The sequence below is a fragment of the Onthophagus taurus genome, unplaced genomic scaffold, assembly GCF_036711975.1.
Source record: "Onthophagus taurus isolate NC unplaced genomic scaffold, IU_Otau_3.0 ScKx7SY_15, whole genome shotgun sequence".
Classification (NCBI taxonomy): domain Eukaryota; kingdom Metazoa; phylum Arthropoda; class Insecta; order Coleoptera; family Scarabaeidae; genus Onthophagus; species Onthophagus taurus.
Window position 1 is genome coordinate 4,866,436 of NW_027248940.1, and position 17,044 is coordinate 4,883,479.

The 17,044-nt window shown below is 33.0% G+C and overlaps 1 protein-coding gene across 1 annotated transcript; it reads right to left on the minus strand.

Moving 5' to 3' along the window:
* Positions 1-351: 351 nt before the first annotated feature.
* Positions 352-1,361, minus strand: LOC111416314 (BLOC-1 related complex subunit 5). Its single transcript, XM_023048288.2, has 2 exons — positions 905-1,361; positions 352-850 (listed from the first exon to the last, which is right to left on the minus strand). Exons 1-2 carry the CDS (start codon positions 1,271-1,273, stop codon positions 446-448), a joined length of 774 nt encoding a protein of 257 aa, XP_022904056.2. The 5' UTR covers positions 1,274-1,361; the 3' UTR covers positions 352-445.
* Positions 1,362-17,044: the final 15,683 nt, after the last annotated feature.

The window sequence follows — 17,044 nt, forward strand, 5'->3', positions numbered from 1 at the left end:
ATTAGATCGATTAAAAACACTGAACGAGCCGAATTTTGCGAAAGTTTGAAGAAAATCGATTTTCCCGAAAAATAAGAAATGGTTAGGAAAATTTTCTTTCCGAATCTGAAGCAAGAAGCCACCGGGAATACGATGCTGTTGAAATTAGATCGATTGAATACCCCGATCACGCATTTTTTTCAGTTTAAAATCTATGGCCAACTTCACACGCGTACTTTTTTTTTGACCTAACAAGGTAGAAACCTCCCTTAATATACAGGATTAATGGCCTGGGAATAAAATTACACGTCATAATTCAAAGAACAAGAATGGAAATATTAAATCATAATTTTTAGCAAATAAAACAACATCTCTATATCAAAATCTATATACACATTTCTTAATCAGTCACCAGAACCTCATTTGCTGCCTAAATTATGTTACAGTTTCCACATTAATTTAATTATCACCCAGTCGTCCACACAAACGGTTCCAAACGATCCTCAATGTCCAAATAATCATTCAACGTCTCAATCGACTCCAAAGTTTGATTCAAAATCATATGACACCGATTTAATTGGTGCGATAACTCTTGGATTTTCATTAATCGTTCGGCGTATCGCGAATATTTCTTTTGCCGGTCAGTCGCGACGGACATAATCCCTTGGATTTCAGCGTCCGTTTCTTTAATCCGTTGTGTAATTTGATTTTGTTCGGTTGAAACTAAAGTGGCGCACGAATTTAAATGATCTTGATAGCGGAGACAAAGTTTTGTCAACGGGATCGGATCCAAACGTTCCAAAACTTCGGGATCTCTCGCTGCGGGGAGATTTAAAGTTGCTCGCATTATCGGTAAAAACATTGGGATACTCTTAAACAAAATAATCAAATTAAATAAGTATTACTTAAAGGGTTAAATATTTACTTGTAGTTTTAAAATGTCGGGATCTCTTTCAACGTTAGGCCCCACAAGGGCTGGTTTTACAACAACGATGCTATGAGTCGAAGACTTTTTGATGCTTTTTTGTTGTAATTTCCGCTGTACTGGTTTCGATTTGTTTATTTGCTTGTTAGTTAGTTTGGGGGAATCTCCTATTGGGCGATTTACGGTGTAACTAATGTAGGGTAAATCGGAATCGCTACAAATACTGGGGCCCGGAGATGTTGATCCGGGTCTCTCCACATCATTACTTGACTCTGGATTTGCGATTGTATGCTGTTTGCGTAATACATTATTTGGTTGTTTATCACTGTGCAAGCTATTTTGGCGCAAATTTGATTGCTCAGAACCCATTTTTAAACACTTTTAAAGAATTTATTGATTTATTTATATTTTGAGGTTATGTAACGTGGCGACATCTTCTGATAAAATTTTGTAAGTTAATTATTTATTTAATATTAATTATATTTATTTATAATTTTTGGGGAAAATAAGTTGGGGAATAAATGTTGCTTTAATTGATTGTTTTAAATAAAATTTTTATTTTATTAAAACGGATTAATTAATTTATTTGTGTTTTTAGAATTTGTAAAGTGGCGACATCTGTTGGAAAATTAATATAATTTAATTATTTAATATAAATTATATTTATTTATAATTTATTGGTGAAATATGAAAAGTTACTTTAATTTTCTATTTTGAATAAAAAAATTAGGGAATTGTATATGCTTAAAGTTATTGTATAAAAAACGCCGTTAATTGTATAAAAAGTACAAGAAATTGTTATAATTCAAGCATTTAATGTTATATAAATTCATAACTTATTTAATAATCGGTTTGGAATCATGAAATTATCAGGAATTATGTTAAAAAGTATGTAGATTCGATTAAAAGAAGCGAAACTGCTCTCAAAATTGAGATTAAACTCTTCTGGGTGATTAAATCAAAAAGAATCAAAAATCAATGCGTTTTTGTTATAAAATATCATAACTTTTTAAATATTAAGTTGGAATCTTCAAATTTTTAAGGGAAGCTCTAAAAAGGGTGTAGATTTAAATAAAAAATACGATTCTGTTTCAAGAGTTGTTTATAAAAACGTTTTAGGTGCTTAAAGTTGAAAGTACAAGAAATTGTTAGTATTCAAGCATTTAATGTTATATAAATTCATAACATTTACTAATCAGTTTGGAATTATGAAATTTTCAGGAATTATGTTAAAAAGTGTGTAGATTCTATTAATAGAAGTGAAACTGTTCCAAAAATTGAAACTAAAGTGTTTTTGGGTGATTAAATCAAAAAGTATCGAGAATCAACGTTTTTTATTATAAAGAATCATAATAACTTTCTTAAATATCAAATTGAAATGTTCAAATTTTTAAGGGAAACTCTAAAAAGAGTGTAGATTTAAATATGAAACACGATTCTGCTTCAAAAGCTATTTATAAAAACGTTTTAGATACTTAAAGTTGATAGTATAAGAAAGCTGCAAAAATTCAAGCATTTAATGTTATATAAATTCATAACTTATTTAATGACAGGTTTGGAATCATGAAATTTTCAGGAATTATGTTAAAAAGTGTGCAAATTCGATTAAAAGAAGCGAAATTATTCCTAAAGTTGAGACTAAATTTTCTGGGTGATTAAATCAACAAATATCGCAAATCATCGTTTTTCGTTTTAAAAAATCATAACTTTTTTAAATATGTAATTGGAATCTTAATTTTTTTAAGATAAACTCTAAAAAGGGTGTAAATTTAAAGTATAAATACGATTCTGCTTCAAAAGCTGTTTATAAAAATGTTTTAGGTACTTAAAGTTGATAGTATAAGAAAGCTGCAAAAATGCAAGTATTTGATGTTATATAAATTCATAACTTATTTAATAATCGGTTTGGAATCATAAAATTTTCAGGAATTATGTTCAAAAGTGTGTAGGTTCGATTAAAAGAAGCGAAACTGCTCCCAAAATTGAGATTAAACTGTTCTGGGTGATTAAATTAAAAAAAAATCAAAAATCAACGTTTTTTTGTTTTAAAATGTCATAACTTTTTTAAATATTAAGTTAGAATCTTCAAAGTTGTAAGGGAAACTCTAAAAACGGTATAGATTTAAATAAAAAATACGATTCTGTTTCAAGAGTTGTTTATAAAAACGTTTTAAGTGCTTAAAGTTGAAAGTACAAGAAATTGTTAAAATTCAAGCATTTAATGTTATATAAATTTATAAAATTTAATAATCGGTTTGGAATCATGAAATTTTCAGGAAATATGTTAAAAAGTGTGCAGATTCGATTAAAAGAAGCGAAATTATTCCTAAAGTTGAGACTAAATTTTCTGGGTGATTAAATCAACAAATATCGCAAGTCATCGTTTTTCGTTTTAAAAAATCATAACTTTTTTAAATATGCAATTGGAATCTTAAATTTTTTAAGATAAACTCTAAAATGGGTGTAAATTTAAATTAGAAATACGATTCTACTTCAAAAGCTGTCTATGAAAACGTTTTAGGTACTTAAAGTTGATAGTATAAGAAAGCTGCAAAAATTCAAACATTTAATGTTATATAAATTCATAACTTATTTAATAATCGGTTTGGAATCATTAAATTTTCAGGAATTATGTTAAAGAGTATGTAGGTTCGATTAAAAGAAGCGAAGCTGCTCCCAAAATTGAGATTAAACTGTCACAAACTAGCTCTCGAGAACTGCTCGTTTCCCGTAGTGGGTTTCCTAGCTAGGTCCACGGAGCGGCTCGCGTACCCAACTGTCCACGCACTACCGTTTTCTTGATAGCTAGCAATGACTGAGTTAGGGTTTGGCACACTGCATTCGTTCACTTGAAAGCGAACGGCAGTAATTTGAAATTAAGAATAAAAATAGATTGAAAGAAAACGAAATTTCACTGCTAAAGAATAAGTTTGCTTTATTTTTGAACAAGAACGTATTATATTATATATAAAAAAAAACAACTGACAAAGGTTTTAAAAAGTAAAAATTACATGACATAAGCTATTCAACAACATCATTACGAAATTTGCCGAGGTGGTTAGCAGGTTCAATGAGAAATCGGAAGTTTAAGATTTTAATAACGCTTACCCGTTTGTTAAAGTAAAATATTCATCGAAGAAAGAGAATCCAATTCAACGAATTTTATAACTAAATTGCTATAAGTTCAAATCGCACGACTCGAATTTAAAAACACAACAAAAACTTTAATTTCCCGGTTTCGCCCGATGCTTTTCTGTTCCAATCCCGTAACCGACTCCCCGATTTTTTCTTCATTTCTCCCCTGCTCCATCTACTCTAACTGCCACCTCGGCACATTCCTGCCAGAACCGCCTACGTAGTATTTAGTCTGGACCCTCGGTTCTCAAGACGCAACTTCGTAATTAAATTACAAAGTTCTGCCTGTATTGCGTTTTATTATTTTTTTTTAATCGCTTTCGAATCCCAAAATGCGGTTTGTTACATCCCTCCCACCTTTTTAAAAGAAGGCTCCCCTAAGAGCCTTATTTATGATACCAAAATGAACAATACAAACCGCATTCTAGTATTTCCGATATCTACTTGAAATCTTAAGAATCAACAATCTCAATCGTTACAAAAAGTCTACATCTAAACACTTCTCAGTAACATAGAGTCCAATTTTCACATAATTTTAATTACGAAAACACATTTTTAATGATATTCTTTTGAAACAAAAAGTCAATTTTTTTTTTTTTTTTTTTTTCATATGCATTTTAGTCACTTTCTTAAGAGTCTTTCACCGATTTTAAACTTAATTTATTAAAAATTATTTTAAAAGTTGTAACATAGTCCTTCACACCAAAACGTTTAAGAACTACCACGCACGCACAGTCAAGTAGTCGAAGTAGAGAAGCTGTCATCACATCTCGGGGCGACCTGACGGGTGCTACTACATTTGTTCGGTGGAAAATAAACATGTTCTCAGCTGGCTCCATTTATGTGTCGACGATAAGACATTGTTGATTTATTTAGAATGTTTTTTTTTTTTTTTTTTTTTTTATTTAATGATTATTTACAAATGATAGGAATCGTATATTTCAGGATTTTTTTGAATGAAGGACAATTTCGGAGTAAGTATTCTTGGTTTAATAGGATCTGTAACAGACGAAGTTTTCTGAATCTTGGTTACCATTTATTTCCGCATCCAACTTGGAGAGGTCGGTACCTCAGAATATATATTTGAAACCATCACTTCAGGGCTTGTGGAATTGGTTGCCTCAGGAACTATGTTAGTCGGAGTTTCTGGCGAAGCAAGATCCTCACCCCTTCTCTGATTAAAAAGCCACATCGTAAAATTTTTCCACAACTGGCCAAGATGACGATACCTCATCCCAAGGTTTTAAATATTGCGTAGCCATTCAATATCACGCTAGCGAGTCCCTTTACGAAACACAATAAAACAATCACTCGTGCGATAACGTGCTCTTAGCAAATTTACGCAACTCTTCCGCATGAAATAGTTGAATCCAGTCCTTATTTTTCTGTCTTCTTTCCCTGGATTTTTCTAATAATGACATTGTTTATAGCTGATCGTTCCAAGCCGACTTGTACTAGTTCTTGTGCTTGTCTGACGTCTTCGTTGTTATAAATTTCGGCCACTCCCAAATTCATAATGGTACTAAATTTTGATTTCTGAATCTTCATAAGGTAGAAGTCCATCAGGTGGTGTCTGGGATACCTGCAGTGGAGTTAAGGCTACCCAGGGCTTTTCAATCTGATACATTGGTGAACTAATGAGGTTGCGGTCAACCTGGTCTGCATAGTCCAGGAGTACATGTGTCATTGGCGACTCAAAATAGGACCGGTTATCCGTATCAGAGACAGGAAGTTCATGGTAACAAGTATACGTTTTTCTTACTTGCACTCTCTTTGGTACACATTTCAATATGTACAGGACTTCTCCGATTGCACGGCCGACATAACTCGTTTCATTCTTAGCGAGCAAACTAACGGTGGTTGGTGATAACGGGGCCAATAATAAGCGATTTTTATGTGTTTCTATATACGATTTGTCGGTGAATCCGGGCTCTTTGGACTATTTGCACTTGTAACATGTTTTCTACATAATTGGACCTTATTTGTGAACAATCTCCAACTTTTTTTTTTTTTTTAGCGATATGAGACTAATATTAACACTACGGGCGCTACAATCGTATGCGATAATAAATTGTTAATCCTATATTTATGTAGGCTCCAATCGCCAATAAAGTAGTTAAGAGCGCTGAAACAAACAAAAACAAAAATCCGATTTTCCGGTGTTTAGTAATCAACAACAAAATAGACAATAAAAGCTATTAATTATATATTTTTTTTATTATTTGAAAAGAAAAAAAAAAATAAATTTATTTTCTTTTTAATTTTAGTATTTAACTTATTAATTTACTTATTTTAATATTAATATTTTTATTTATTTATTTATTTTTTTTTTTTACCTGTATACCTTATACTTTACCTATACCTAGCTGGAAGTTTTATGGCTCTCCTCTCCCGTCGTATTGCCAACGGTTCTTCAAGGGGTTCATCTATTAATTCTGGTGCCTTAATAATAATACTATCGTCCTCACGTTCTCTTTCTATTTCTGAAGGGTTTTCAGAAGGTTCAGCTATTGACTCCAACAACTCCTTACTCATACATTCATTTTTCCCTTCCAGATTTTCTGCTGTACTAGTATCATCACTCTCTTCCAGAATTAATCGTCTCGGACATATATTAATTTTTGGGCAGGGGGTCTCATTTAGTAAATCTGTTACTCCTGTATTTTTTCGAAAAGTCAGATCCGGTGTATGTAAACTGATTATCGGCATATGTGGCTCAACATACCGGTCTTCGTTTATTTCTTCGAGGTGTACATTCGAATCTAGGCTTTTACACTCTTTCGGGGTTGAGTCTTTATTAGTTCGAAATGATTTCAATCTATTACTATGTACAATAGATTTTAGCTTTCCGTTTACTGATGTAATTTCGTAGTTCTCTGGTCCTTTAATTTTTGTAATCATGTACGGTCCTATCCAAGGTTGGGCTAATTTTCTATTTAGACCTGGTTTTATAGATGTGTCTTTTAAGAGTACCAACTCTCCTACGTAAAAATCTCTGTGCTTACTTCTTTTATTATAATACTCAGCCTGTCTTCGAGCGGCAAGCTGCAAACTTTCAAAAACCGTCTCATACACGTGGTTCATTCGCGCTGCCAATTCCGTCACATAGTTCTCATCACAGTCGTACTTACACCTGGAGGGTCGGAGAAAAACATCCACTGGTAATTCCATTTCCCTGCCGTATAACAAAAAGTGGGGGGTATAGCCCGTACTACTATGCACCGTTGATCTGTACGCCAGAAGAACATAGGGTAGCCATTCATCCCAGGTTCTTTGGTCCTTTTTAACATAGTGAGATAGTACGTCCTTGATCACCCGATGACTTCTCTCGATAAGACCATTGCACTCGGGATGATACGGTGTGGTTTGTATTTTGTCGATATTTAATAGCTTACAAATTTCCTTCATGAGTGACGACACAAAATTTGTACCCTGATCGGTGAGCAACTGCAGAGGAGTACCGTGGCGACTTACTATTTGCGTTACAAAAGCTCGAGCCACAGTATCAGCCTTCTGATCAGGTAAGGCTACTGCCTCTAAATATTTGGTGAAATAGTCCTGGAACGTAAGTATATACTTGTTTCCTTTGTATGTTGTTGGTAACGGACCCACTATGTCCATTGAACTTCTTTCGAATGGCTTTCGAACAGTTGTAAATTTTTGCAAGGGTGCTCTAGACATATGGGGGGAAGTTTTACGTCTATTTCATGACTCACAATTCGAACAATACTTTTTAACATCACGTGTCATAGACGGCCAAAATACCCTATCCTTAAGTAAAGCTAATGTTTTCGCTTGACCGCCATGACCTGCAAATGGTAAATCGTGGTAATCATGCAAAGCCTTCTGCACAAATGATTTCGGCAACACTAGTACTTCTTTTCCTAACTCATCAGTTTTAAATAAGAGCTTATCATTATCTATGAAATAACTATCCCTAAGATCTTTGTTTGATGAAAGCGAATCCCGTATTTCAATGCAAAACTCGTCCTTATCTTGTTCTTTCAAAATAACATTTTTATCCCAAACTGGCGTTGCTATATTTTCCTGTATTTTACATAGTGTTTTATTTTTAACGAAAGGTAATTTATATACCATTATCATGGTATTCGTTCCCTCAAAACATTCTCTTAATTCTTCTTTAACTAGGCTCCACTTTAGTTTATCGAGACCACATCCTATTCTGGGTATTGCCAAATATCTCTCCCCAGATTTATTCATTTCCTCCCGTAACGTTTCTAGACACTGTCTCAACATGTGGTACGTTGGTTTATGGTAGTATTCGTCCTTTGAAATTAAATGGTATATTTTTCGTTTCTCCGCTATTTGCGGTACTATGTCACCAACTCCTTTCTCCTCGGATCTTAATTTTTCAACGGAGCCAAATCGCTTTTTAAATTCCTTTGCAATACCAGCTCCCATCGCAAAATCCGCCGAAACGCAATGAGCTAATACCCAACCTTGGGGAGCATCAAACAAATTTCCCTCTACTTCATTAATGCATAACTTATCTTTCTCATCCTTTCGGATTAGGGAAACTATACTGTTTCGGCTGAGAGCATCCACGTTTCCATGCTTTCGGCCCGGTCTGTGGATAATCTCGAAGTCATACTCCATTAGCATTAAAGCCCATCGTGCTAGTCTCGAGCTCGGGTCTTTGATATTCATCAACCATTTCAATGGTCTGTGGTCTGTTATGATAGTGAAACGGCGTCCATATAAGTAGCACCGAAATTGCTTTATCCCAAATATGACAGCAAGACACTCTTTTTCGGTAGTCGAATAGTTTAGCTCAGCCTTCTTTAGTCCTCTACTAGCGAAAGCCACAGGGCGTTCATTTCCCTCTCTCACCTGGCTAAGTATAGCACCTAATCCTGTGTTACTCGCGTCTGTAGCCAAGATGAAAGGCTCATTGAAATCTGGGAAAATTAATACCGATTCTGATGTTATCGCGGCCTTTAAGCTTTCCACCGCTTCCAATTGCTCTTTTTCGAATTTAAACGCGACATCTTTGCGCGTTAACTTCGTAATTGGGGCCGCTAATCGGGTAAAGTCCGGTATAAATTTCCTATACCATCCCACCAGCCCTAAAAATTCTCTACAATTCCTAACGTTTTTTGGAACGGGGAAATTCTGTATCGAGTTGATTTTTCCCGGATCCGGTTGAACGCCTTGGGCAGATATTATGTGACCAAGATAAGACACCTTTGGGACCGCGATCTGGCTTTTCTCCATCTTAAGTTTTAGTCCTGCATCTCGGATTCTATCAAAAATAGTTTGTAGTTTGTTCAAATGATCGTCGACACCCGTTCCATTGAAAATTATTATATCATCTAAATAGACGAGGCAATGAGTACCTAACAATCCCGAAAATGTAAAATTCATGAAGCGCTGAAACGTCGCGGGGGCATTTACTAGCCCAAACATCATTCGGTTGCTCTCATAGTGCCCGAACGGCGTGGAGAAAGCTGTTTTTTCTCGGTCATTCTTCTCCACTTCTATTTGATGGTACGCCGACGCTACATCAAACACGCTAAACAGATTAGTCTTCCCTAACACATCTACTGTCTCTTGCAGATTCGGCAACGGGTACACATCTTTCTTAGTTACCGCGTTGAGTCCTCGGTAATCTATACATACTCGGGGTTTTATCGATCCGTCTGACATCTGCCGGTTAACGATTACAACCGGCGCCGACCAGGGTGAATGAGATGGTTTAATAATATTTTTCTTTAACAGCTTATCTATTTCTTCCTGTAAGAACTCTCGTTGATGAACTGATACTCTATATGGACGTTTACTAATTGGTGGTACATTCTCAGTAATAATTTGATGTTTGACCTTGTGAGTTTTCGTAAACCTTTCGTCACCATTGTCGAAAATATCTCGATAATCCAATAACAATTTTTCAACTTTCTCTTTGTCTGTTTCTGATAGATGAGCCAATGAGATCGATTCCAAAAATGTTGATGTCTCTCCGTTTTCTCTTATCATTGCAACCATCTCGCTTTTTACTTCTGGATTAACCTTCTTATTCGGTATTATACAACTATACGCTCTAGCTATCTCTGTATGCTTTGGGATCGTTATTGATTCTTCTCCTATGTTTGCAACCAATACTCGTGGTTTTTCCCCTCTTGGAACAGCACATCTTCCTATTAATATATTTGGATGAAAGGGCGTTTTACTTGATTCAATTACAATGTCGTTCTTTTTATTATTATTACGCACGTCAACCGCTAACACCTTCTCTGTAAACGGTTCAACGATATCTTCTTCAACGGTGATAACAGGATTACATTGACAGTTTTTATGATTGTTTATTTCGTTTTCTTTCGTATCTTTCATATTAGTTTCATCCTTAATTTCTTCTTCATTTTCGCATTCCCTTAACTCATTATTTTCTGCAACAATTCGTGACTTCTGCGTCACTAATCCACTACTTCCGCTGGGGTCTTCTTGAATTTCGCCTTCTCGGCTCTCCCTATGACTTTCTTTAGTCTTTAATTTCTCTATTTTTTTTTCTTCTTCTTCTATTCTTTTATCGTGACAATCCCTGTCCACATTTACATCGATCATTCGGCGATACCCGGTTTCATAGTCATCGTTGCTATCTGAACTTAACTCCCCAAACTCTTCTACCAAAACATTTACCTCGAGTGGCATAAACCTCGTTCGTTGATTCGTCTCCTCGGTTACGTACTTTTCTTCGACTTCACGTTTCTTTATTAGATACTCCGTCCTCGTTACTTGCGGTTCGATTAAATTTATTTCCGTTGATAATTCTGATACATAATCATTCGCGAGTTCCAAATTATCTACCTGACCTACACCCAAACCTGATGTGGTGGATTCTCTACATTCAAGGGAATCTGTAGACACAATACGCTGCGACCCCAAATTGACGTTCATGATACTTGAAAATCTAACATCAATACCTCCTACATTTAGGCTACCTTTACTAAAATCAATAATTACATTGTGAAATTCCATAAAATCGCGTCCCAATACTCCATCTGTGGTTAAAGGCAAATTGTCCAAACATACATAGCACGAGAAATCTCCTAAATTCGATTCATTCCCCAATGAAAAATTTAACTCAGTCGTACCTAGCATGTCAATTCCGTGTCCCGTTATTCCCGAAATACTAAAATCTCCTGACATAGGTTTAATTGCTTCCGAAATTACACAAGAATGTTTAATTATCGTAACAGGAGAACCGGTGTCTACTAACATCGTTATTGGTTTGTTTTTATTGAACAATTTAATAGAAAAAGGTGTTTCAAAAATGAGTCTCATATGCGGTATAATCTTATTTACAGTTGGGTCATAATTTTCGACAGGCTTTATTGACTTATCGTAACCCTTTAATTCGAGTCTCCTGCGGTTCGGGTATTCACCGCAGGACGATATGCGTTTAAAGAGTTCGTCTCATTGTACCTGTTATTTGCGGGAATTTGCGGTGATCTAGTAACCCGCGGGGGCGATTGTCGGCCCGTATAATTGTTATCGTTTACATTACGTCGCGGTTCGTTTTGATAATCTCGCTGTTGGTAATAAAAATTTCTTCGGTCGCGGTTGTTTACCTTATCGGATGAATGACCCTCTTGAAAACTAACACGGCGTGGGAGGTCACGCCTTTGGTCGTAGTTCGGTTGCATTTTATTTGAAGGTAACCTACATTGTTTACTAATATGACCGGGTTTTCCGCAATTATAACAATTAAACACGGTTGTCTGTGCATTACAAAATTTCGCAAAATGACCTGACTTTCCGCATCTGTAACATAATCTAGTAGTCGTATCCACCGCTCCTATATTAATTCGATTTGGACGATTTCGGTTTGTAGCCTGATTTAATTCTTCAAATGATGCGATCTCTTCCGCTTTATCTAGAGTTAAATCCGTTTCACGCATAAGTAACGTTCCTACCATTTGACTTAATTCACGTTTCATTCCCACTTTAAATTGACTTAGTGCTAATTCATTAATTTTTATAATAACTCCCGGTAATTCTGCTGCTGTTACTTTCGCTTTGTCCTCCTCGATAATCTCATTCGCGATAGACTTTATACTGGTTACGTAAGACGACACGGATTCATCGTGTTTTTGGAACGCGCGCATTAATTTCCCTAGTGCTTCTCCCGGTAATTTTCGCGGGGTAAACTTTTTAATTAATTTTTCCCGTAATTCTACATATGTGACCTGATTACTCTGTAAGTTTGTTTCCGCCTTATAAAATTTATAAGCCTCTCCACTCAATCGATACCTAACAATATGAAGCATTTGTGTTTCATTCCAATTATCTAAGATCGCACGTTGCTCTAACCTTTCAAAATACAGTTTAACATTTTCTCGACCTGAAAAAGATTCTACCGTTCCTGCTAACATTCCTAAAGAAATCGGTGTAACCATCATTGGTGTTGTTAGAATAGAACCTTCAGCTTCGCCCGGAATTTCTGCTACGTTATCATCGGCGTTCATAGTGATTAAGATTTTTATTATTTTTAATGATAGTCACAAAATATTCACCTACTAACCCCTGCACGACAAAATTTATTACTTTATACGTACAAACAAAAGAATGATTGACAAAACATTAAAGAAAATTAACTCGAAATCTTTAAATTTTGAAACAGGAAATAGTAACAAAAACAAAATAAAAAAATAACAATTAGATTTTATTTCTACTTTTACATCAAATTGTGCCAACCCCACACCTGACACCAGTTTGTCACAAACTAGCTCTCGAGAACTGCTCGTTTCCCGTAGTGGGTTTCCTAGCTAGGTCCACGGAGCGGCTCGCGTACCCAACTGTCCACGCACTACCGTTTTCTTGATAGCTAGCAATGACTGAGTTAGGGTTTGGCACACTGCATTCGTTCACTTGAAAGCGAACGGCAGTAATTTGAAATTAAGAATAAAAATAGATTGAAAGAAAACGAAATTTCACTGCTAAAGAATAAGTTTGCTTTATTTTTGAAAAAGAACGTATTATATTATATAAAAAAAAAAACAACTGACAAAGATTTTAAAAAGTAAAAATTACATGACATAAGCTATTCAACAACATCATTACGAAATTTGCCGAGGTGGTTAGCAGGTTCAATGAGAAATCGGAAGTTTAAGATTTTAATAACGCTTACCCGTTTGTTAAAGTAAAATATTCATCGAAGAAAGAGAATCCAATTCAACGAATTTTATAACTAAATTGCTATACGTTCAAATCGCACGTTTCGACTTTAAAAACACAACAAAAACTTTGATTTCCCGGTTTCGCCCGATGCTTTTCTATTCCAATCCCGTAACCGACTCCCCGATTTTTTCTTCATTTCTTCCCTGCTCCATCTACTCTAACTGCCACCTCGGCACATTCCTGCCAGAACCGCCTACGTAGTATTTAGTCTGGACCCTCGGTTCTCAAGACGCAACTTCGTAATTAAATTACAAAGTTCTGCCTGTATTGCGTTTTATTATTTTTTTTTAATCGCTTTCGAATCCCAAAATGCGGTTTGTTACAAAACTGTTCTGGGTGATTAAATTAAAGAGAATCAAAAATCAACGTTTTTTTGTTATAAAATGTCATAACTTTTTTAAATATTAAGTTAGAATCTTCAAAGTTGTAAGGGAAACTCTAAAAAGGGTGTAGATTTAAATAAAAAATACGATTCTGTTTCAAGACTTGTTTATAAAAACGTTTTAGGTGCTTAAAGTTGAAAGTACAAGAAACTGTTAAAATTCAAGCATTTAATGTTATATAAATTTATAAAATTTAATAATCGGTTTGGAATCATGAAATTTTCGGGAATTATGCTAAAAAGTGTGCAGATTCGATTAAAAGATGCGAAATTATTCCTAAAGTTGAGACTAAATTTTCGGGGTGATTAAATCAACAAATAACGCAAATCATTGTTTTTCGTTTTAAAAAATCATAACTTTTTTAAATATGCAATTGGAATCTTAAATTTTTTAAGATAAACTCTAAAAAGGGTGTAAATTTAAATTAGAAATACGATTCTGCTTCAAAAGCTGTCTATAAAAACGTTTTAGGTACTTAAAGTTGATAGTATAAGAAAGCTGCAAAAATTCAAACATTTAATGTTATATAAATTAATAACTTATTTAATAATCGGTTTGGAATCATTAAATTTTCAGGAATCATGTTAAAAAGTGTGTAGGTTCGATTAAAAGAAGCGAAACTGCTCCCAAAATTGAGATTAAACTGTTCTGGGTGATTAAATTAAAGAGAATCAAAAATCAACGTTTTTTTGTTTTAAAATATCATAACTTTTTTAGATATTAGGTTGGAATCTTCAAATTTTTAAGGGAAATTCTAAAAAGGGTGTAGATTTAAATAAAAAATACGATTGTGTTTCAAGACTTGTTTATAAAAACGTTTTAGGTGCTTGAAGTTGAAAGTACAAGAAATTGTTAAAATTCAAGCATTTAATGTTATATAAATTTATAACTTATTTAATTAATAATCGGTTTGGAATCATGAAATTTTCAAGAATTATGTTAAAAAGTGTGTAGATTCGATTAAAAGAAGCGAAACTGCTCCCAAAATTGAGATTAAACTGTTTTGGGTGATTAAATTAAAAAGAATCAAATATCAACGTTTTTTTGTTTTAAAATATCATAACTTTTTTAAATATTAAGTTGGAATCTTCAAAGTTTTAAGGGAAACTCTGAAAAGGGTGTAGATTTAAATAAAAAATACGATTCTGTTTCAAGTGTTGTTTATAAAAACGTTTTAAGTGCTTAAAGTTGAAAGTACAAGAAATTGTTAAAATTCAAGCATTTAATGTTATACAAATTCATAACATTTAATAATCGGTTTGGAATCATGAAAGTTTCAGGAATTATGTTAAAAAGTGTGTAGATTCTATTAATAGAAGCGAAACTGTTCCAAAAATTGAAACTAAAGTGTTTTTGGGTGATTAAATCAAAAAGTATCGAAAATCATCGTTTTTTTTATTGTAAAAAATCATAACTTTCTTAAATATCAAATTGGAGCGTTCAAATTTTTAAGGAAAACTCTAAAAAGGGTGTAGATTGAAATAAGAAATACGATTCTGCTTCAAAAGTGGCTTATACAAATTTTTGAGGTGCTTAATGTTGAAAGTATAAGAAAACGTCGAAAAATCAACCGTTTAATGTTATAATAATTCATATCTTATTTAATAAGCGATTTGGAATCATGAAATTTTTAGCAATTATATTAAGAAGTATGCAGATTCGATTAAAAGAAGCGGAACTGTTCCCATATTTGAGATTAAAATGTTCTGAGTGATTAAATCAAAAGGTATCAAAAATCAACGTTTTCGATTAAAAGAAGCGAAATTATTCCCAAAATTGCTATTAAAATATTCGTGATTAAATATTGGGTGATTAAATCAAAATGTGTCGAAAATCAATGTTTTTTTGTTATAAAAAATCATAACGTTTTTAAATATCGAATTGGAATTTGCCAATATATAAGGGAAATTGTAAAAAGGGTGTAGATTTACATAAAAAATACGATTCTATTTCAAAAGTTGTTTATAAAAGTGTTTTAGTTGCTTAAACTTGAAAGTGTAAGAAAACGTATAAATTCAAACATTTAATGTTGTAAGAATTCATAACTTATGTAATAATCGGTTTAGAATCATGAAGTTTTCAGGAACTTTATTAAAAAGTATGCAAATTCGATTAAAAGAAGCGAAACTGTTCCCATATTTGAGATTAAAATGTTCTGAGTGATTAAATCAAAAGGTATCAAAAATCAACGTTTTTTGTTATAAAAAATCATAACTTTGTTAAACTTCGAATTGGAATCTTCAAATTTTTTAGGAAAACTCTAAAAAGGTTGTAGATTTAAATAAGAAATACCATTTTGCTTCAAAAGTTATTTATAATAAAGTTTTAGGTGCTTAAAGTTGATAGTATAAGAAAACATCAAATATTCAAACGTTTAATGTTATAATAATTCATATCTTATTTAATAATCGGTTTGGAATCGTGAAATTTTCAGGAATTATGCTAAAAAGTATACAGATTTGATTAAAAGAAGCGAAATTGTTCCCAAATTGAAATTAAACTGTTCTGGATGATTAAATCAAAAAGTATCGAAAAACAACGTTTTTTGTTATAAAAAAATCATAATTTTTTTAAATATCAAATTGAAATGTTCAAATTTTTAAGGAAAACTCTAAAAAGAATGTAGATTTAAATAAAAATATGATTCTGCTTCAAAAGTTGTGTATTAGAACATTTCAGGTACTTAAAGTTGAAAGTATAAGAAAACGTCAAAAATTCAAACATTTATGATTATAAAGATTCATAATTTATTTAATAATCGGTTTGGAATCATAAAATTTTCAGGAATTACACTAATACGTGTGCAGATTCTATTAAAAGCAGCGACACTGATCCAAAAATTGAAACTAAAGTGTTTTTGGGTGATTAAATCAAAAAGTATCGAAAATCAACGAATTTTTGTTGTAAAAAATCATAATTTTCTTAAATATCAAATTGGAGTTTTCAAATTTTTAAGGGAAACTCTAAAAAGAGCGTCGATTAAAATAAACGATACGATTCTGTATCAAAAGTTGTTTATCAAAACATTGTAGGTGATTAAACTTGAAAGTATAAGAAAACATAAAAAATTCGAACGTTTAATGTTGTAAAAATTCATAACTTACTTAATAATCGGTTTGGAATCATGAAATTTTCAGGAATTATACTAAAAGGTATGCAGATTTCATTAAAATATACAAAACTGTTCCTAAATTTGAGATTAAAATGTTCTGGATGGTTAAATCAAAAAGTATCGAAAATCAACGTTTTTTGTTATAAAAATCATAACTTTTTTAAATATCAGATTGGAATTTTCAAATTTTTAAGGGAAACTTTAAAAATGGTGTAAATTTAAATAAAAAATAAGATTCTGTTTCAAAAGTTGTTTATAAAAACATTTTAGGTGCTTAAAGTTGAAAGTACAAGAAAACGTCAAAACTCAAGCATT